Source organism: Esox lucius, chromosome 22 (assembly GCF_011004845.1).
Source record: "Esox lucius isolate fEsoLuc1 chromosome 22, fEsoLuc1.pri, whole genome shotgun sequence".
NCBI classification, from domain to species: domain Eukaryota; kingdom Metazoa; phylum Chordata; class Actinopteri; order Esociformes; family Esocidae; genus Esox; species Esox lucius.
This window is the reverse complement of record NC_047590.1, coordinates 8,726,003-8,748,851: the sequence shown is the minus strand read 5'-3', so window position 1 is coordinate 8,748,851 and position 22,849 is coordinate 8,726,003. Positions and strand designations below refer to the sequence as shown.

The following is a 22,849-nucleotide window of genomic DNA, read 5'->3' as shown; positions in this document are numbered from 1 at the left end:
ATGAATACGTTTGCTCGTGCATAATCACAGACACAACCTCAATTGTAACAAGGCAATCACTCCCATGATTCCAGCATATCCATTTCCAGGCCGAGGAGTTGCACTGAATGTTATCAAGTGTTTCAGATATTGGCACGGTTATACAGATCGCTCTGTCGGCATCAGAGTCCTGCTGGGGTTAGAGGTCAGATGTTTAACAAGACTCTCTGCTGATGGTGATTCCGCCGACACACACACCCGCACACAACTCCCCTCAATGCGGGACTCTGGCCAAGAACTCAAATCAATGCGTCCTCCTGGATTTTCAGGCTACATACTGGAACACACACACAAATCATCATCCCTGCCAGCAACCAGACCTCCGACTCACCGAGGCTGTTGTCAGTGATTACATTACAAAGACTTCTGAAAATGAATGCATGGAAATTGAATCAGGATAGGAATGTATTGGGCACTCTCAGGTTGATCAGTCCACAGTCCCCGTAACTAAGCAACAAGCCAGCTAGTGCTTCTCCAAAACTAAACCGGAAGGAGTCAGATATACAGAGAAGTCTTCTCCGAATCTAAACCGGAAGGAGTCAGATAAACAGAGAAGTCTTCTCCGAATCTAAACCGGAAGGAGTCAGATAAACAGAGAAGTCTTCTCCGAATCTAAACCGGAAGGAGTCAGATAAACAGAGAAGTCTTCTCCGAATCTAAACCGGAAGGATTCCGATAACCAAAGAAGTCTTCTCCGAATCTTGACAACAAGGAATCAGATATTCTGAGATTTAATTTCCCAAACTAGACAAGGAATCAGGTAGAGCAGATCATTAGTAGTAGTGCTTTAAATGTATTCAGGGGGAGGAGTCGTAGAAGCAGCATACAGTGTTCCCATGTTGTACATGTGTCACAGCATAAACCAGTGCTCTCACCCATGCCTGTTAGCAGTGGAACACAGTAAGTCTCGACACCTAATGCATTCAAACCACCTTGGGGTTAAGTCACCAAAGACAAACAAAAGACCCCCTAACCCCTTAGTAAATTATTTATTCCTATATAATCATCAAACCCCCTCAAAAATGACAAATGCTAATTCTGGTCCGTTCCCCAGCTGGTCATGGGAGTGCTCATTAGTTTTAAAGAAGGTTAATCCATTTAGCTTCTGCATATTGATATGCCAATTATGTCTAATTGTAGGATAGACATCCATCAAGGTAATAGTGCATAAACACATGAAGGCAGCAGATACATTAGGAGCAGCCCGACATGTAATGAAGTAGCTAGGTGTTAATTGCCAGGAAGAGAACTGCAGGCCACTGAGGTGTGTAATGCAAAAAAAGAGAGGAATGGATCATCAGACTTTTGCTATCATGAAATCATGCAATTTGAACACCTCATGCTGGGCTGGGGAAGAACCAATGTATGCAAGACAAGAAACTCTGAAGTATGGAAAGAGGGAGGCATGTATTAGGGCAAAGACCAGCCTAACTGAAATGGTTATGGGTTGGGGCAGGCCAGCCTAACTGAAATGGCTCTGGGTTGGGGCAGGCCAGCCTAACTGAAATGGTTCTGGGTTGGGGCAGGCCAGCCTAACTGAAATGGAGTAGATCTGGGAGAAGGGAGGAAGCAAGACATTCAGAAGCTTGAGATTAGGTCATATACTGTTGTTTTTTTATTAGAGATTTTCAGGTAACAAATTTGTATCACCAAATTATGAGCATAGACACGCAACCAATGTAGTTTCACTGAAAAGAGCTCAATAAAATGCATTTTCTACTAAGGACAGCTCGGACATGGATGGCAGCTTCTTCGTAACTTTGAGAGACATTCGTAATCAACGACTCCAGCAGAGTGTCAAGAAAAAGTTTCTGTACAAAACTGATTACATCCCTCTAAAAGGTTGAGTAAAAGCACCAGACTGTGTCTATCATTGTCCTGTTGGCCGGCTGGCAGCCAAAACTGATCTGAGAACAGTAATGAAGCGGTGGACATCACTGAAGGAGTTGTAGAGTGGAGCAGGAGCCACGCGAAGAACGTTGGGTTCCCTCATGTCGCACTGGTGAGGCATAAACAGAACCCATCAGAATGGTCAACCACTCAATCTGGAATACAGTACTTAACAACAGATTCATGTTATAGGTGATCCGACATCTTTCCAACGCATCAAAACAGGCCGTCTCTAACCAACTCTCAAACCAGCTCTTGTGCCACTGAGGCTCTTCGAAAGCTGACTCTTGTCTGTTCTCATCCTCCAACATCTACCTGCTGTTGTAGACACAGTGACCTATCAGATCCAACTCTCCAACCTCTCAGGGCTGAGCATCTCGTCCTAAAAAAGAAGTTCTGAGCAATTTGTGATGTTTGGTTTGGTTTCGGGCTGGATAATTTTAAATTAATTGAGATTTTTTGATTACTGTTTCGATCCTTGTTTTCAAACATTAAATGCATTGTGTAATAATATATATAAAAAGATGTGTGGTTGTGGATGCCCATTACTGCAGTGTTTATCACTTAACCACAATTTATTCACACTTCCATAATGCAATATCAGAGTAGCAAATCACATTACTATATTTGATGACTATCATTTCATTAAAGTCAGTCATCATCTCATCTCTGCTCACATCAGAAGCCATGCAGGCACCAGTTTGTTCATTCCGATATTTCTCTTGTGAATTGTTTGAATTGTCTCTAGGGAAATGGTGCATTAAGCTCACCAAAAACCCTGACTTGAAATGGATTTCAACTAATTTAACAGACGTCAGTTCAATTAGTTATTTGTTATTAAAAAAAAAAAAAGAAGACATTTCAGTTAATCGCTATGCAATAAAACATAGTCACTCAGCTCTGTCATGTCCCCTCGTTGTTTTTGGTATTCACTGATGTTACTGGAGGACACTACTCTCCTCCCCCTCATTCTAACACACAGGTGGCGACACACATCTCTGAATGCCTAGCAGATATCTATTGTTTGGATGTCGGCCGAGCACCTCAAGCTCAACCTCGACCAGACGGAACTACTCTTCCTCCAGGGGGTGGCCTGTCCACTCCAAGACCACTCCATCATGACTGACAACTCCACGGTGTACCCCTCCCAAAAGAAAAACCTTGGTGTGACCCTAGAGAACGCCCTGTCGTTCTCTGAAAACGTCAAAGCAGTTACTCGCTTCGGCATGTTTATGGTCTCATCCACAACCAGACAGTAGTACCTTTCCTCACAAATGTAGCACAAACGTTCCTAATCCAGGCACTCCCATGTCAACCTGCTTCTCCACAAAATCCCCCGTCTTCCAGTCGAAGCTTGCAACCTTCTCAGGTGAAAACCTATTTTATTGCAGTGGTGTTGTTGTTGTTGTTTTTGCCCAAATAGTGAGAAAACAAAAGTGATTTGGGGAGTTTCAGTGACACAGATTAATCAGATTTCTCCATTGATCTTGATTTTATATTCCTAGGATGAACTCAATCGCTGATTAAGGCAGAACATCCTAGACTAAGTTTAATCTGAGATTAAGGAGATGAAAATCTCCGGCCCTTCGAGTCTGGTTATGAGTATAGGAAACGTGTGCATACGGTAATTACTTGGTATATCTTAAACCACTCACAGCAACACCCCTTCTCTCCAGCTCATGGAACACGGCTGCAATAGGGACAGAGAAGGACAGGGAGAGTTGGCAGCCTCGTTCCTCAGGATTCGAGGGAGTGATGATGTGGACGTAGGGCTTGTCGGCCTGCCCGTCATCCTTGTAAAAGTGGAGCTGGATCAAACACTCAAGGTAACCGGTCAGGAGTCTGGACTTCTTCCTCAGAGCCGCCATGCTTGTCATGGCGAACACCTCGAAGCAGTGACAGCAACAAATGAATATACGATCTGGTAGTACAACGGTTCATTTTGAGATACAACAGGTATTCAATCTTTGTAATAGCATGAACATAAAGTTATAACTCCTGCAATAAATAGATTGGGTATAATTATATGTATAGAACAATGTATTTCACCTCTAAACTAGCTTGCAGTGGACACACAAGGAGCACAGGTTGGTTTGACAGCCGGTATCCACCAATGCCCGGAAGCAGATCCATTTCTATCAAACGAAAAAGGATTATTCTTTATTTCTGTAATACCTTAAAAAAAACAAAAAAAACACAAGATGTCAGTGAAAATCAAGCTTCTCTGTTTGGTTGGACAATTGAAACATCCCTTTCTGTCATTTCTGTGTTTCGGGTTAAGAAATACAACGAGGAAAAGAACAGTACTATTATCCATCTGGAACCTGGTCGTCAAGTCGTGTCCCCACCACCCCAGGAGCCTGAGAGGGAAGGTACCAGAACAGTTCAGAGAACACATCCCGTCAACGTGCATTATGGGAAGAAAATACCAAGCCTGAGGAGATGGTGTACTCACGCAGGCTTGACTGAATGGGCATTCTTCTCGTGGATGAAAGCCCCAGCCAGGCCACCAGCGCCCGAATTCACATACTACAAAACAAACCGAGAGAACCGTCAAAGCATTGCACCGTTTGTTGACCGGCTGACTGCAACATTTAAGACCGGGTTATGTCACGACACCGGAAATGAGCGGCCAAAACAAATAAAACTCTCTCTGTGGACAATTTGCCCAGACTAATCTGCATCCTCCCCACGTGTGCTCGTCTCCCTGAGTCAGCGGTTAGGGAACGGAAGATGAAGCCCCTGCCGGCAGTGTTTTTGCCCTTGACGTCTCTGAATAAAGCCCAGTGCTGACCTTGTAGGAGCACCAGCAGGCGAAGTCCACGCCCCAGTCATGCAGCCTCAGCTCTGCATTCCCCACCGCATGTGCGCAGTCGAATCCGACGTAGCAGCCCTGGCGAGAGGACCAGAAATGCACCGTCACGCCAGATGCTAAGGGGCAGGAGGCCGGAGCTTTGCAGTCAGGACGCATCACGGATGGTTCATCAGAGTGTGTGTGTGTGTCTCTATACGTGCCCATAAATTCCTTTCAAAGTAAGTACCCATTGGCGTTTTAATGTACATCACCAAGCTTGGACACTGACTCATTCAAAGGTATTTCTTTATTTTTACTATTTTCCACATTGTAGAATTAAGACATCAAAACTATAAAATAGCACTTATGGAGTAATGTAGTGACCAATAAAGTGCTAAATGGATCAAAATACAATTCATAGCACATATTCTTAGTAGCCAGCCTGTGTCTTTATGACAGATTTGCACACTCTTTGCATTCTCTCAACCAGCTTGATGATATTAATGTTAAGGTTAGAGTAAGGTTTAGGGTTGGGTTAAATTAGTTTAGTTGGTTAGATTTTTGATGGCACTACATTTTGGGTCCTGACTTTGACAGTAAAACATACTGTGTGTTACATGCATGTTTGTGTGTGTGTTCTTGAATGTCATCATGTATTCCCAGCTCTACACACCCATGTGTATTAAAACAATGGGCTTTATATTCACTTCCATGAGGTGAATGCAGATGGTACCAACCTTTTCTATTTATTACATATCACTGCCAGCAGAGGGTGCTGTTGAATCACCTATTATATCTGACAATAAAAATCCCCTATAGACTCTGTGCACCAGCGTAGTGACAAACTTCCGCTTTTGTCTAGAAGTCAGTATTGCAGTTTCTGGTTTACTTACTAATACTCATCCGCATTAGTAAACACCTAAACTCACAACAAGATGAGTGATGCTGTTGTACGGAAAAAAAGAAATATAATGTATGTGATTCATTTAAGTTTCAAAGTACAAGTGGGGCATCATTTTAATCAGGAGAATGTCCTCTTTTTAATAAAATATGGCTTGCACCATTCAATGACTTCAAACTTTTTTTTAGATACTTCCACGTAACGCAGGTTTAAGCGCAATGAATGCCATATAGGACCAGATGTTTACTTCCTATGCCAGTTCTTATTTTTCTGTTTCGTTGTGAAATGAGGTTACAGTAGTAAAATAAAAGAGGAGACCTGTTTTGGTGCTTTTTTGAGGCTATGGAATTTTAAGCTTCATTCAGGTTAGAAGAGGCTGAACGAAGGTTTGTTTCAATTCACTTGCTATGGGGACGTGCTAGCGTTCCAGCTCAGCCAGCGTTCTATTGCCGTTTTTGAGGCTAGGGTGAATTTTTATGCGTTCTATTGTCCTGCCTAATACTACACTAAAAAGGAACACGTCGCTAACTAGCTTAGCCGATAGCCGGCACACCACAGTAAACTACTTACCCTAGTAGTTGTGCAGATAACTCAATACGTAGAGTTTGAATCCCTTGTTCCGCTTGCTTGTTGGAGCAGGGGACCAGGCATCAACAATTCAATGGACATCACTAATGCTTATTTTAGGCAGGTCTTGGAGACATCTACTAAAAACTGACATTTTGGGGCGACGCGGGTGATCGCCTTAAGTAAACCGGAAAATGATATGCCGACATCTGGCTAAAGCGGAAGTTCGTCCATACGCTTGTGCACAGAGCCTATTATGTATAGTTCCATTCTAACCCTAACCCTAGCATAAAGTCCTCATCCTATACACTCATATCACTAGCCTAAATCACAACCCTAACACTAATCCTTACTTAGTATAACCACTTAACTCAACACTAGCCCTAAGCCTTTTTTTCAAACCCTAACCTTGGTTTACTTGCATCATAAACTTCCGGTCCTACCTTTCTCTTTCAACCCATTCCTCGCTGGAGCTCAGCTCTGTATGGCTCTCCATTTGACCCAAGGTGCAGGAGTCTGGCTTAATTCAACCATTGTTTAAATACATATGGACTCATCAATATCTGTACAGAGTTACAGCATCGTGATTTGGACACCAGAGGGCAGTATCGTAACTTGGAAACTCCATAAGACACCAAGCTCAGGCATTTATTGAGATTTGTAAAAGGTTTAGAGCGGGGTTATCCAATTCCATTCCAGACGGAACAAAATCATGTTTTGTTTTTGTTTGCACCTTGTAGTTAATTGAGTTCACCTGGTGTCCCAGGTCTAAATTAATTCTAGGTTAAAAGGAGAGAATAAAAACCACAAGTGTATTGACCCTCCAGGACTGCAGACTGTAGTAGCCCTAGTTTATAGGTAGTTTTCCTAACATAACAGCAAGACGCCTCAAATCAACGTTTGGGGTATCGCCGCCGTCAACAGAACACTGACGGATGCCGCCAACGGGTTCTAACGTGGTCTTTTACCTTTTGCTGCCCAGCTTTAGTTATGGCAGCCATGTCAAAGAGCTGCCCAGTGTAGTACTGCACACCACTGAACAGCACCACTGCAATGGAATCTCCCTCCTTGTCTATGGTTTCCAGAATGTCTTCTGTTCTCAGGACCTCCTCGCCCTGACAGGGAGAACACATGGACGTTCATCAGGGAAACTTCATTATGCTTAGATAAATAACACATCTAAACATTCGGTATTACTCTTTAAACTTAACTCAGAGACACAACCGTCATTCCTGGCCCATGGTTCCATCGACAATCGTCGGTAAAAGTTTGCAGAATAAGCCCCGATAACCCACAGAGGATTATAAAAATACACGAATAACAAAGTGTGGTTTTTTTTTTTGGTTTTTTTTTACCGGTCTGGGCTTCATTATCAGCATACTTCGCTTCGGGTCATAGCCTCTGAATTGGATCTGAGATTCAACGGCATACTGGAGAAATCAGAAACACAATGAAGGAACGGGTCAGTGACACACCTCTTGACCAGCAACTCAGAGACAATCATTTGAATGGGGTGGGAATCAGAACATGTCGACTCTACTCCAACTTACTGTACAGGGTAACTGTGAGCTACGCACACTGTTGGGACAAGACCTGCCCCCATGGGGCTCAAACCCATCTCCAACCACCCTTCAGACTCCAGTCGGAGCCATTAAAGACAGTCTTATGACGGGAAAGGGGATAAGGGACTCCTCAGGCTGACGGTTGTAAGCCCACTCATGTTATTTGAGGTTTACGACCAGGCAGGACAGCGCCAGGGAAGATGGATTGCCTTTGACCACTGAATACATTTCTCTCTCGCTAAGACCCCTGACTCGGTGAGACTAGTTAGCAGCCACACATGGTCAGGAAAGTAGATTTGCAGATGAAACCGTTAGGAATGATGTTGCGTGAGTCAGACGTGGTCAAGGGAGAAGAAAAGAGGACTAGAAAGGTAGATCACTCCAAGAGGAGGATCTGAGGGTATGGCCAGGTAATGTGTAATTCACATTTACATTGTTCTGTGGAAGATCCAGTTGAAGGTTTTCTGATTGCTTGTCTGATCTCAAGTCCCCAACTCCTTTTCAATGAATATCCATAGTGGGTAAACCTTTTTATTCAATCATATGCATGTCTGAAGCCTTCACAGTAAACCGATGGGTGGATGAAGACAAGCGAGCACTAATTCAGAAATAAGACATTATATTTTTGTGAATATTAAATCAACAAAAGCCAATATAAGTTCCCCCAACTCATTTGAATTAATAACCAAATATATGCATTCATTAATTGAAGTAATTCTAAGTAATAATTTCACAGAACCTTTGAAGTATGATACAGCTGTTAAATCTTTTTAAACGTGGAGTCTGGGTTGAAATGTACTTGAAGAAGAAATGCAGTCATTACACCAACTTTGTGTAGGCGGTAAACAAGTGCTGTGTCATTGAAATCACTCACATGATCTGAGGGGAACGCCTTGTCCTCAATAAGCACTTTGTGACGTTTTGCTGTAGGTTTGTAAAAGGACAGCTGTAAAGCAAATGCAGAAGTTGTTGTCAATGTAAAGTGTTGGTAATGTAGAAAATGTTGCAGCTTATTTGTATATAAACTAGTCCTTATCTTACCAAGAGAAGATGCAAATTCACTGTTAACCCGTTCATTAAGGCGACCTCAGCACCTTTAGCCCCTGTTCAATTAAATGTAGATTTGAGACATTTAGCCAACTGTGAGAAAGGGTATTTTACACACGCAGCAGTCTAACATTGGGATAGGCAAGCAGAAAATCCGCTCAGAAGTCATTTGAGGGAATGGGGAAATAAAACTGAAAAAAAAAGAAAAAGAAAATAGACAAAACTCTGTTTTTTGGGAAACATTTTCCCCATATATTCCCATGAATATAATAAGAGATGTGATTGCATCTCAGTGCAATCAAGATATGAAACTAAAGTCATTTTCCAAAAAGATTCAACATAAATCTAGTTTCCTATGCCCACTCTAATAAAAACATATACTATATGTTCACACGTGATGAAGCTGTCATAACCTGTCAACCTAAAAAATTATATCCATAATGGCCTTGAGTTTTCTGGCTTAGTTATACCTCACAAAATGACACAATTCCAAGTTCATTGACCTTTAAAGTCCAGTGGAGAGCTTGTCTCAATGTTAAAAATGACCAAGAACAAGAAAGGTATGACAATAAACTGAGGTACTTTAACCACGAAGTTACCAACTGTCATGATCAAATAACCAGGCCTCTGGACGGTTAAGTTGTACCATCAAACAACGTTACATGATGTACAAAAATGGTAATGGTCTTTACCGATGTCTCTTACCGACAATATTAGCCATGAGTTCCTCTATTGTGTTCTCAGCCCAGGTCCAAGGTCTGGTGCCATGAACATGACCATGAACTCCCCTGGTAGACCAAAAACATTAACAGCAATATGATGGGTAAAGGGGAAGGATAGAATTTGCTACCTCATGTTGGGGACATTTTGTCCTCAAATGGTCACTAATGGTCAAAACCCTCCTAGAACATTAGCTGAGCTGATTCAGAGTCATAAACCTGACATTGGGGAAATGTTGTGGAAATAGCTTACGTTTTAGCCCATTTATCCAACTCTTCCTCGATGTATGTCTTCGCCATTTTGGGCTGGAGGCCCAGTGAGTTCCCAGCAAAGTAAATGCATTCCTTGGTGCCATCCACAAGCTTTAGGTCAGCTGGGGTAACATTAACAGTGCATTAGCACAATAAATCCACACATTTAGTCTTAAAAAGCTTCTCTGCATGGTTCAGATGTCACATTCTTGGCCACAGAAAGATGCTTTGTTTTACAATAAAATAGCATGTCATTAAACCCATTCAAATTCAACACTTAGCTAAATTAAAGTGCATAGACAGTCAAATGTTCTTTTTCCCACTTTTCTAACTTAACCCATAATATTATTTCCTAATTAAGCAAAATATGGGAAGTGCTTAGTCCAAGGGCCCAGATGTTTCGGTCGGGCCCTATATTCATAGCTTTTGAGGCGGTTGGAGCTAGTTTGCTCAATAAAAAGTGAAGACAACATTAACAAGATCATTTTTGTCATTAAACTCACTTGAAGGGAGTTCTGCTACTTGAGGTATCATAAACTGTTCGCGCAAATGCTTCAGTTCGTCGTTCTTGTCCAGGTATGTGGCTACTTCGCTCGAGGTAAGACTGCATCCCAGCAGATTGGAGACCAGCTCCAGAGCCTCACGTGGAGAGCGAGCGTCAAATGGGTCCATAATTACTGGTACAGACAACAACCACACAAATTCTATTTATGATCCTAATATAACTGATATAAACTCCAAATTGCATTATATCCTCGGGAAGGGATAAAAACTACAGCATAGCCTACTCAATACTGTTCTAACGTTTAACTTATTCCAATTCCAACGTTCAAGTAATATTTAATTGCTTAAATGATATGACAGTTCATGTTTAAAAAAGTATTTACCAGGTGATATTTTCAATTCCAGTTGAATAAATCTCTCGTATTCGGTCAGTGTAGCTGATTCGACGTATAGCCTATCTGTAAAGTGCTCTTTCACCCCTTTGAACATCTCCGTGGTTAGCTAATCATTGTTTGAGCGCTGACCTCAGACAGTAAGATAAACACATTTAGTTGGACTTCATTCATTCTAGCGTAGTATTTGACGTTGTTTGTGGTCTTATCCAATACCGGTTTACAAGAAACGCCAAAACGATCTACTGTACCCCACTTCCTTTTCCAACAACTGTCATATCATTCAGGCTACACTTCCAGTATTTGTACTTTCGTTTGAATATGGTGAATGTGTATTTAAGCTGGGTAAAGTTAGTTTTATATACAGACTTTTAACAGGTGTTCAACATTTTTTAATAACCATGGCCTTGTCCACATGGTTATGCAGCTGAATTGGAGTCTGTTTAAAGATTTTCGACACAGCCCAAATGCATTTATTGACCTGCTTGTCATCTGAACATTAAAACACATTGCCGTCTGGTTTCTTCCTAAGTTTCAACCCTACAACAGAGATTTTTTCTGTCCACTATGCATCAACTCTGATCTTTTGTTGCTTGCTCCTGGTGTTTCAGTCTGGGAATCCGTAAAAGCACTATGTGACAACTGCTGATGTAAGAAGGTCTTTATTACATAAATGTGATTGATTGAATAACAACAGTTCATGCCAAACAAAGGTTGTAAAATTAGGCCACCATATTTTTAGAATAGTTTGCCCCTGTTTTGATGTTTCTAGGCAATCCATTCAAGTTATTTCAATGCATATTCATTATGTTTTACTTTGTTCTGAAGGTATGCCCTACTTAAACATAATTTGATTTGCATAACATAAGTGTTCATCTGTTAAATCTTTCAAATATTTAAGAAAAATTCTCACCTGCAGATATTAATTAATGGGAGAAAAACGTATCCCCAAAGTATACTTTTCCAACCTTTGATTTGAAATAGAGCCATAATGACAAATGTCTAAATACAAAACTAAGATTTACTAGGTTTTACTAGGTTGGACCATTGTTTTTGAAGGCCTCAATGCAAGATATAAGATGTAAGTTCTGCAACTTTTCTCTTGGGCAGGTTGCATTGGCACAGGATGAACACTACGGAATCAGTCCTGCACATGTTGCTTTTATTTGACCACAGTTCATGATGATTTTGAGCACAGTTAATTATTAATATAAAAGTTTAAAGCAAAGTTGCGGTTGATGGTTACAGAAATTCTCTTTTCACATTATCTGAATGTAGAATGAACAGGTTCCGTGTGAAGTAGTGCAATTTGTGTGATGGTTAAAGCAGTCTTGGAGAGCAGGTTTATGTCCCTGTGAAAGCCAGGGCAGAACAGGTCAGATATTGATTGCCTGTTATTTTCCAAGTGGTTCAAAGAATCTGTAGTGTCTTCCCCTGATGACTGAGAAAGACAATTGAAAATGCTCCACAGCTGTAGCCTTCCAGTACATTCAACGGGCGATTGAGCAGACAACCACTTCATACTTTTCTATTGCTTTAATTTGACGTATCAATGTAGATAATTTTCTACATGTTCAACAGAATGGATTTCCAGAACAACCACGCAGAGCTAAAAATGTTCGCCTACCATTTAAATTCTTATCTTATTACTGATGTTCTTTCACCACGTTTTTTTCCCTTTAGGTTCAGGGCTTTGGCAAGGTATCCTGGGCCCCTGGAGTAGATCTATGCCCAAGACTCATGCCCATCGAGTTGCGTGATGCCCGTCACACAGACGACGGATGCATCATCCGCGCCCATCTGCTGAAATGCCACACACAAAATTGACCTGTTCTTTGAATCAGACGTGTGCACGAACCCCCCGCCGCTTGAGCACAAAGATGCCTGCCAAGCTGTGGGCCCCTTGAATCTTATCTACTTTTCCCTACGTTAGCAACAGCTGCCTACAAAGTCTGATCGCCGCTGTCATACACAGGAGCAAAGTTCCTTTGAACAGTAGGTTACCTCATGCCAGTAAATCATATCCACTTGTTCTCAGCTTGCATCAAAATGGTAGACTGCCTTGAACAAATCATCATTTTGTCATTTTGTCAACCCAAATTAACCTGATGTCCGTTAAGCCACTGCTCGTAAAACAAACTTGAACTCCTAAACGGACTGACAGGTCTTTATGCGTTTCAAACAGTTTGGTAAGACGTTTGGTAGCTTTAATTAGGAAGGATATTCCTGTAACAGTATTGATTAATTATGTCTAATGCAGGTAAGTAGTCAATCCTGAAGATAAGGAGGTTGGAGAAGAATTTGACTCTGCACAAATTTTGGGCCCTGGTAAAAAGTAATGCACAGCAGAATTTATAGGTTTTTCTCCAGACTATTAAAAACAGGGTGCTTCCAGCCCTGTATGCTGATTGGCTGAAAGACATTTTATAAGAACATAACTATGTTTATGACAACAATTTATTTCCCCTGCCAATGTTTTGTGATGTCCAATTCACAATTGCCTCATAACAGCAATACCACGGCAGGTTCCAGATAGTTGAATGAGCCACTAGAGCGTGACAGGATAAGGCAACCCTGACCGACACTTCTCATCCAACCTTGGTACCTGAGCCAACTCTTTGGGACAATTTTCCTAATTGGCTTGGCAACTAGTTTACAGTAGCAATAAGGCACCTCAGGGGTTTGTGGTATGTGTGCAATATTCCTCTTGGGCCATGTTGCGTAACTATACAATGGAGCTCTCCTTTGGGTTACCGTGTGGCAAACGCACTCCAATCACACTGGTAAAATTTGTATCTAAAAGCAGTATTTGGTACACATTTTTGGTCCTTGTGTTTGTAACACCTCACAATATAATTAAAAGAGATGATATCTCCGACATTGCCTTCCAGTCTACCCACACAAATAACTTTATTTTGTTTCAATGTCGGCTGTTGAAAGTCTTGGGATCTGATAGCCACAGTATGTCTTGGGAACTTACAAGTGCTGACCTCCATGGTTTAAAGGGACTCTTCTGTGGCTCATTTGAAAGAGGAGCTCTCTGCTGCCTGTGATTTGTGCTGGGACAGGTCTCCAGGGCCCTCTCCTTCAGGAACAAGGAGGATAATTTGTCTTTATGGGCTACATGGCCTCCTTACGGAGCATTATTGACTAGTTGTCGGCTAGCCTTCCAGACAATGAGGCTGGAATTGGTATCTCTTCTCAGGTTGTGTCCTATCTTTTATTATTTATTTATCTGTCTGATTCTCCCTCTTCTGCTTGTTTGCTCTCTTTTTCTCAATCTCATTTTCTCTCAATCTTGTGCTCTCTCTCTCCCTCTCTGTGTGTGTACATGAAAAGCCCTATAGGGGGCATCCAAGCACAAGCAATACATTCCGGTGAGGATTCCCAGCGAACTTCGAATATCACAGAAGCTGAGCCAGGACATAAAAGTAGAAATAGTATCTGTTTGTGTTTCTGGATGCCATTTTTATTTTCAGTTCTGTCTCTGATTGCCCAGTAGTGGATGTTCTCACCCCACAGGACCTCCCAGTCCACTGTCACACCAAGGAATCCCGAATTGTATTTCTTTGATTCGTTGCGTCCTCTCTCTTTGCCTCCTTCTGAAAACCCAATTGGATGGGAAGGTCAAAGGGAAGGGACCTCTGACCTCATCCCTTGGGTCCTAAGAAGGAGACGAGGAGAGAGGGCTCACGTAATCAAGGAAATACAGCTGACATTCACCCCCTCGGACTCTAAATGTAGTGAGCTTGTGGCTCTGGCTACACTGGTGTGGTACAAGTTAGCGGGGCAGAAAACAGCTGCTTCCCTGCATCCCCTAACCCCGGAGACCACAACCCTCATCTAGCTAACTCCCTCATAGGACACTGGCCTCCTTTATGATGTTCCATTAAAATTCGGGAGCCTGCCCAGGTCCCGGCACCCCAGGCTCAGCCCAGGTCTGTAACCAATCAGGGAGGAAGGGGTGAAGAGGGACAGCGTCTGACAACTCAGCAATGGGACGGAATATGATGAGATGGGATGCATACACCTGACTCATATCTCATATGGGTTACTGGTTTGCCCCTGGCCTTCATTTTTCGTATTTCCATACCCAGGCTTGAAAGGAATGGAGAATTGAGCTACAGGGGGCCTGCTAGGGAGATGAAGGGCATCCGGCATCTCCTCAGAGGAAACCAAACCATAGAGATCAGACACTACGGCTGAATCATTACAGTCATGTGGCAGGCAGACTGGCAGTAGTGGGACTGTGCTAAGAGGAGGGGAGGATTGCTTTAAACAGACTGAAAAGGGTTTCAAAATCGCATTGGGCCCTGCAGAGAAGAAGCCCTTAGCAACTCACATTTCAAGGTTCTAAAACACCAAGTGATCTAACATTGCTCCAGGAGCATAGACATGACCCTTTTTAGTGCTGACTTTTGTACCTCTGTATAATTTAGGGTGTCACGTAATCTGATGGGATGATGTTACTGATTATATTATTCTAGAATACACTAGTGTAATGAAGGTGAAGAGATACATGCATTTACCTAATTATAGACTCACTCCCTCACTCGCACGCTCTCTCCTCTCTCTCTCTCTCTCTCTCTCTCTCTCTCTCTCTCTTTCATTCGCACTCCTCGACTCTCTCTTGCTCTCTTTTACACTCTCACTCTCTTTTTTACACCCTATTTCACGTTTACAATTTGAGTACGGCTTATGTATTGTAGACCCTGTCAGCACTAAAAAGTGATAACACATTATCTTCCCGCGTCCACATCTCTCTCCTCCCTTCCGCGTCCTGCATACATACCTTCTCTCCCCCCCCCCCCCCCGCATCCTTTCAGCGTTATCCACGCTCACATAGCGGGGAAGAGGTAAAGGTAAAACGAAAGGGACTAGCTTGCGTAACAAGAAGGGAACTTCACTTGGCATTGCTGAACGTTATCACACCGGACACGGACGTGGGTGAATGAAGTGCGCAGCTTGTCCTGATCCGCAACGATGTCCGACTTTATTTTAGCCTTTTTGACCATATCGGGAATATTTCCAATTGCCAAAATGCTGACAACTGCGGTGGCAGAGCAAGGTAAGTTAATTTTGTACTACTACGGACACAAAAGCATCACATCATCAACATCTTCATCACAATCATAGACTCTCAAAAGCGTTTAATGACCTTGTCCATTGCTATTTGTCATGTATGTGTGGTCATGTTTAGAGTTTAGCAAGGCTTGATACAAATCCCTGATTTAGACTATGGGTGATATGCTGTCACTACCCAGGCTAATCGTGTGAATTCAGTGTCCACTAGACTATACTGGTCACTGGTTAATGACATCCATCTGGTTAGCTTGTTCATTACAGCTAATCTGTTCATCCTGCCTGACCAATAAAGGTTGTGATTTATGTCCCAGGCTAGAGAGGGAATACATTAAATTCAATAGACTCAAATCATTAGCAAACCCACAATAAACAGTTTTATTGAGGTAACTGGACAAGTACTCTATTAGAAGGAAGGTTCCAAAAGGGTTCTTTGATTGTCCCTCTGGGTAATGCCTTTGAATGATAATTTACTTAATTACCCATTATAACCCTCTTGGATAGGTAGAACGGTTTGGGGTTGAATTCAGAACTTTTTCTGCAGAGTATTCTAAATGTATGCAAAAAAGGTTTTATCTGGAAATAAAAAGGGATTTTAACTGGAACCTAAGGGTTTACCTGTGGGGCTGCTGAAAAACATATTGGAACGTAGAGTGCAGACTAGCAGACAAAGGTTGGGTTTAAACAGGCAGACCAATTCTGAGGATTTGCTGCTAATGGGTCTTTTGGCCAATTAGATCAGATGTTTTGATCAGAATTGGGCTGCCCATTTATACATTGCCTTACCGTACCCGCCTCAAAGGTAGCGCATTCCAACCATATCAAAAAAATAATAATCCACATAACTGGGAAACGAAAATATGCAGCAAAGGGATATTGAGGTTGTTAAGTGGCATTTTTCTGCAACAGCACAATGAGGAAATGACTGTAGGTTGCAGCATCTACAGTTCAATAACATTGTTGCAAATTGTGAGATTCTCCAGACTGGGACACCAATGTAGGTCAAACCAACACCTCAGCCATCATACCAGGGGGTTATGGACGTCTTGATGAGGTCACTAGTCATTAAGGTTACATTACCCCCACTTTTTACACGATGCCCTTTGTTCTGGCCAGCATATCCCCACGCTGTTCTACCCCAGGTCCCTCAGATTTACACACCTCTCCAACTGCCGTCTCACCTCTGTCACCAGTGTAGCAAATTACTAAGGAGTAGTCCCAGCTACAACTCAAACCCGTCTCCGGCCCCTGCCAAGTTAGCCCCTTAACCATCACAATGGGGTCGACAGGGTTAAGGTGCTTGCAACGCTTTGACGGCTCAGTAGCTCAGCTGGTAATAATTGTGGGGTACTGATTTAATAGGGGCGAATCCGTCCAAAAGTTCCATTTATTTTGGACGGGGCAGATTTAGTTTGGAGAGCTGCTGGAAACACGATACAGCATTTTCCAGGGTGTAATAACCAGCGTGGCGTGTAACTGACAGTCCTATCGATGCAGCTGAAGGGGAAGGAAGCTCTCATGCTCATCCCTGCCGGTTGGTTCAACCCGATGTCGTGAACCAATAGGAAGGCACCACTTAGAATCTGCGCTACCTAGTCCCAAATGGCACCGTGTTCCCTACACTGCACGCTTACCTCTGAACAAGGCCAACGTAGGAAAAAAGGTTCCATTTGGAACCAATACCCAGTAATACTTTTTTTCCCAAAGACTCTGATATGAATTGAGGCCCCGTGTTCTCCAGAGAATTAGCGGCGGAGACATTAGCCTATTAAACATTCCGTACCTGCTCTGTCCCCGATGAGGGCCGAAACAACGCCAGGCTATGTGTGTCTAAACTAGGAGCAATGCAAGGATCTCTCCTCTGCAAAGGTTAAATGTTTAAATGATTTTCTCAGACCTGCTTTTTCTGATATTATGAGAGGTGAGGTGATGGGCTTAAATGAGTCATTGAATTAATGTATTTGTCTTGGAGGTCATTTCCTGAATGTCTGAAAGTTAGGGTTGAGGACTAATGCATGCACATTTGGAGAAGTGTGATAAAGTAACTACAATCCCTATATATAGCTTATCTCCTTTATAATTAAGAGACACACAAAATGCTCATAATTTATTCACTTCTTTCTCCAGGTTGTCTCATTGAGATTAGACATTGCCATCAAAGACCCAGCCTATGATTTAGGCTACTGTATATGTCTGAAGACTTGTTTGATGCGATTGTTTGGCAGTAGAACATATCACATGTTTATTCCTCAGTGGCAATCTGTCGAGGCAGCTTTCTGACCATGACGCTTATAGATGCCTGTCAAAATACTTAATCAGTTCCCACACAAACACATCGGACTTCACAATGTCTTCTCCAACAGAGAAGTGTCATCGTTGACATGCCAGGTTATTATTCAGCAACAAAAAAAAACCTCTGTTACACAAGTCACAAAAAGGGTTGGAAATGTACAGCTTGATGATGTGATGTTTCGTTCCCGATTCTAATTATTCTCCAGGTGGGTCACTTTGTTTCCCTGTCAGGCTGTAATAAATCACCACAGCATCGTTATTACATTTTCAGCTTAACGGTGACATCATCTACCTCTGTGTGTGTCCTTATATTGCAGTACCGGTGGGCACCAAAAACCGGTGACATATTGGGGACATTTCACTTTGGGTTGAGAGTTAGGGTTAGGTTTAGGATTGCCGGTCACAGGTTTGGTTAAGATTAGGGTTATTAAATACTGTTGTGTTAACAGGCCCATTTTTCAGGGCAGTCTCACTGCCATTTTTCAGGGCAGTCTCACTGCCATTTTTCAGGGCAAAGTCGCTGATATTCACCACTACTGATGACAGTCAGATCAGGTTAAGACAGGCTTTAATGTCCAGGGTCACAGAGTTGTGGACCGGACACAACAGCTGCCTGGTGAGTTCATAGGGAGCATAGAATCTCGTGAAATGTGTTAAAAATGTTACACAACATATATATCAATTGTTTTTTGAAAATATGTGCTAGCAAATTAACTAATTTTCTCCTGTGATTCATTTAATTAACCACATTAATCCCTGCAAGAAAATGAATAATCACGCCAATATACAGGTATAATAATTCACAATTCTGTGTTGATTATACTGCTTTCACAAAAAAAAAGTTTCTTTAGTTTACTTAAACATTTTTAAAAAATTAGCATTTTAAATGAATTCCGTGTTACATTATGCTGGCTGCTGTAGCTTTGTACACATCAGTCAATGGGGAAACTAGCATTGCACAGGATGTAGAATGCTAATATAGAACCAGAATAAAAATATATGTATTTCAGGTGAAGTTAAACAGCAGTGACCTCCCCACCTCTGTTCCCTTCAGCCACCTTGGTGCCCTCCAGCCACACCAATACTGTTTCACCCTGGTCCTAGGCACCTGCATGCTCTTAAAACCTGACCTATATTACAGCTTAACTGCATCAATACGTCTTTTTAATGGTTTTAGAAGCACATTTGAAAGGTTATATATTATGTTTTTACCCAGTTTTTCTCCAGTGTTGTGGTATCTAGTTCATGCTTAAGGTCCCCCTACACTGCAGCAACTCCCAACAAACCCCTGTTGGTCTGTGTCCCGATATGGGTCTTTCAAAGCCCATCCAATGCTGTTCTGGTTCTTTTCACGCTACTCGCTAAACCAGGATGTCTAGACCGGAATCCTTACGCGTCGGCAGGAGTACACTTTCCGCCCTTTAACCGTGATTGAGGAGGAGTCACTAGAGCTGACGAGGCAAGGCAACCATATGTGATTGCTATCCCTCCCCATACAGAGGCGGTGCAGGCCATTTGTCCCGCCCTCCCTGGGACCCCAGGGCTAATCCACAACAAGGATGCAATTATATAATTAAATAAGATAAATGTGTTTTGGCGGATCTCTAGGACTCTACAAATAGCCCAGAAACTGCATACGGTTCCATAGCCACAGATTTTGAATGGATGTTAGTGTCTGGTTCCCATATGGATACTGTAGTAAAACCCCATAATGTACATATGTGTGTGTGCGTGCAAGTATGTTGTTCTGGGTTTATAGTGTGTATGTGGGCCGTGTGCACTCCGCTAACACAATGTTACTTTGTTATTCCCAACGGACCCCGTGAAGGTCTGTACTGGTCTGCGATTCCGCTTGGGCGCCTATTGTGGAATGTCAGACCTTTAGGAAGCCAGCTATATCACCTGAGTGCCCGTTAGAGTGTAGTAGGAGAAACAAAGAAAAAAGATGTGAAGCAATAAGGAAAAAGAGAGTGGGGGAGAGAGAGACAGAGCAGGTGATGGGGGACAGCAGTTAGCTGAGGTTGCATCAGGTTGCAGTAAATTATGCTTGCTCTCAATGAGGAAGTTAGCCCGTTTGTAACTTTAATGCCCATTTGCTCTGTAATGCACCAACCCTGAATCCCAATGCAGAGACAATACATCATTCATCATTTGTTTGAAACAACCATCTGAATTAAAGAGTGCCGTATCGTCTTTGTCCTCGTGCTGTTAATTAGTCTCATTAAATGTATGGAGATAATGGACTCTGAAATATAGATATTACCAACAACATCCAGATCAGTATTCCACTTATGTCATCAATCACAGGCATGCTGCCTAATTGCTGCTAAGTGGTCTTTAGCATTAGTGACTATCTTGTCTCTCCTTGACCTCGTGGAAGCAGCATCAAGGTGCAGAGTGCATACTGAGCACCGCCACCCAATTGAACAGGGATAGCTATCTGCTGAAATGATGTCTACGCACATTACATCAGAATATTGGAGCTGGAACTTTAATATTGATTGTAATAAGAGGAAGCTTTTGCTTTCTGTCTTGAGTCAGTGAAAATACCCCAGATTATATTTGCAACTGAAGTAATATCTTTAATGATTTTCTTCAATTTCACGTTCCATTTCAGGTTTTATTGAGCCGTTTTAGGTGTTTTTGAAAACAGTTATTGGAATGTGTTTTGCGAAAGAGGGCTTAACATTTACCGCCTTATTCTTAAATATGTTTAGCCACAAATGTATTGCTACAATTATGTTTTTGTGCAATTGATGCTTTAAAATCCTCATGCCTAAATAATCTGTCTCAATCATGCTTGTATATTGCTAAGTTTTCTTCGGTAAAATGGTTGAGTGGTGGGGCTATTGACGGGTTGTTTAGACCTAAACTCAAAATCAATGTACTTTAACTGCCTTAACCATCCACCTACCAAATCCACTCTGTTTCGTGTAAACCAGTCGACCTTTCACAGATTAATATTGACAAAAACAAACAATAAAATGAAGCATGTTGCATCATGGAGGACCATATTTTCTGGATGGAAGATTTGACTGCGTCTGAAAGCACAATGCACCGTTGGGAGCACCACAACAAATCGGTGTTGCTGGTCTCTTGAAGCTTAACATTCACAAAAGTAAATGGTCTAGTTCAACGCCATATAGTGTCGGGCTATTCCAGCTGTTTTACACTCTTATTTCACAACTCAGTACCCCGTAGAGATTTGATTTTTGTGTCATTCTCCACCTAACCGCACCTTTAGCCAGAAATGGTGTACGATTCTTAATCTTTCCCTTAAGGGAAGGGCATTGCATTTCTATTCTTTTGATTGATATTGATTGATCTCTTTAATCTATCTAAAAGAAATATCCCCTAAATCTAGATCCTGTTTCATCAGAAAAATAAGCCTGATAGACAGAGCACAGGGCCAGACAAAAAAACTGAGCCAGACCAAAAATCCTGTCAAAGTATTCTGAGAGTATTGTGCTTGTCTGCGCCCTAGGCTAAATCACAAATGAACCTTTTCCACTTCCTCTCTGACCTCTGCACTCTATTCGTGGGTTCACGTGAGATTCCCTCATTAGCACAAGCCTCTGAAAGCTGAGGTAGCAATAATCACGGCTGTAAGGGGTTTATTAGACCCCCCGGTGGCCCCTTCAAGCAAGTGTGCAACGATGCAGCCCCTGTGAGCGAAGTGGAATCCCATAAGGCACTGCCTTTCTTTGGGGCGTGTCTTATGCTTGTCTTATTATATGACATGTGTTTCTTTATCGTTTTAGACTCATCTTTCACTTGTCTTTTTCTATAGATTTTTCACGTACCTTTTTAAAATTATGTTTGAGGTGTGTTTTTAGGTTGATCTGCGATCAGACTTCATTCATTGATCAATAAAGCAGCAATATGTAAAGACGTGTGCATGGGGTGTTTAGACTTTAACTAGTAACTGTATATGACACGACATGTTTGATAGCAAAACATGATCGACATAGTGTATGTAGAAGAAACAGAAAAAAACACCAAATTGCAATGAAATCTCAGTGGTAGTAAATCTCTTAATGGCAGCTTTATTGGATTCACAGTAAAGTAACAATGTACTAAAATAGTATTTAATTATACTACCCATGTTTGAACATGGTCTACTAACATATATTATTTAAAATGTACAGCTGCCCACACTTCCATGAAATGAATTGTATTATGCCAACTATATTGGGTGTTGGCAGCCATATTCAATTTGGGGCCCGATCCTGGGTGTCCCAAGAGCTTAATTTTATTAGTAGGGACTAGACAAGCATAATCCACTGAGAAATATTTGACTGGAAGAAATTATCCAGTTTTTCTGGCTCTGGGCCCAGTCTATAATTGTCAAACCCAAAATCAATGATGATGTAATGTCACTGGTTTAGGTTGGACATGAACATATCTGGAATTATGCTTCATGGATGTTAGATAATACCAATAATGTTTTGAGTTATACATTTTCTTTAACACAGTTAACAAAGTTGACTGTTACAAATAGAATGACCCCGATGTAATTGGATTATGGGCAGGTGCAATCTACTGAACATGTCATAAGACTTTCTTACATGTTGATTATTGTGAATTGTGTGAATTATATTGCATCTTTACACTTTCAAACTAGTCCCAGATTTAGAAGTAACATGTTATGCTAATGCTATGTTTGGTGCATGGTTTTAAATACAAATAGATATGTCGAAAGTAAAAAGTAATTTAAAAGTTTGGAAAAAGTTAACTTACATTAATCATTTTTCAAATGTTTTCAGGTAATCCAGTCAACTCTGGATATAGCCGCATTAATTAAACAT

The 22,849-nt window shown here is 41.8% G+C and overlaps 2 protein-coding genes across 4 annotated transcripts in view; one reads left to right on the top strand and one right to left on the bottom strand.

Annotated features, from left to right (window-relative positions):
- Window positions 1–1,631: 1,631 nt before the first annotated feature.
- Window positions 1,632–10,970, bottom strand: kynu (kynureninase). The gene is made up of 14 exons (XM_010891063.3): window positions 10,659–10,970; window positions 10,275–10,448; window positions 9,773–9,893; window positions 9,506–9,588; window positions 8,795–8,856; window positions 8,628–8,699; window positions 7,547–7,621; window positions 7,160–7,306; window positions 4,724–4,822; window positions 4,385–4,458; window positions 4,237–4,289; window positions 3,979–4,064; window positions 3,585–3,815; window positions 1,632–2,038 (listed from the first exon to the last, which is right to left on the bottom strand). Exons 1-14 carry the CDS (start codon window positions 10,762–10,764, stop codon window positions 1,910–1,912), a joined length of 1,512 nt encoding a protein of 503 aa, XP_010889365.2. The 5' UTR covers window positions 10,765–10,970; the 3' UTR covers window positions 1,632–1,909.
- Window positions 10,971–15,558: 4,588 nt separating this feature from the next.
- lrp1ba (low density lipoprotein receptor-related protein 1Ba) overlaps window positions 15,559–22,849 on the top strand; it is a 146,185-nt gene continuing 138,894 nt past the window's right edge. For all 3 annotated transcript variants that reach the window (XM_020042497.3, XM_020042495.3, XM_020042494.3), the window contains exon 1: window positions 15,559–15,735. In XM_020042497.3, coding sequence (XP_019898056.3) covers window positions 15,651–15,735 — 85 coding nt within the window. In that variant the 5' untranslated portion in view covers window positions 15,559–15,650. The remainder of the gene's footprint in view (window positions 15,736–22,849) is intronic.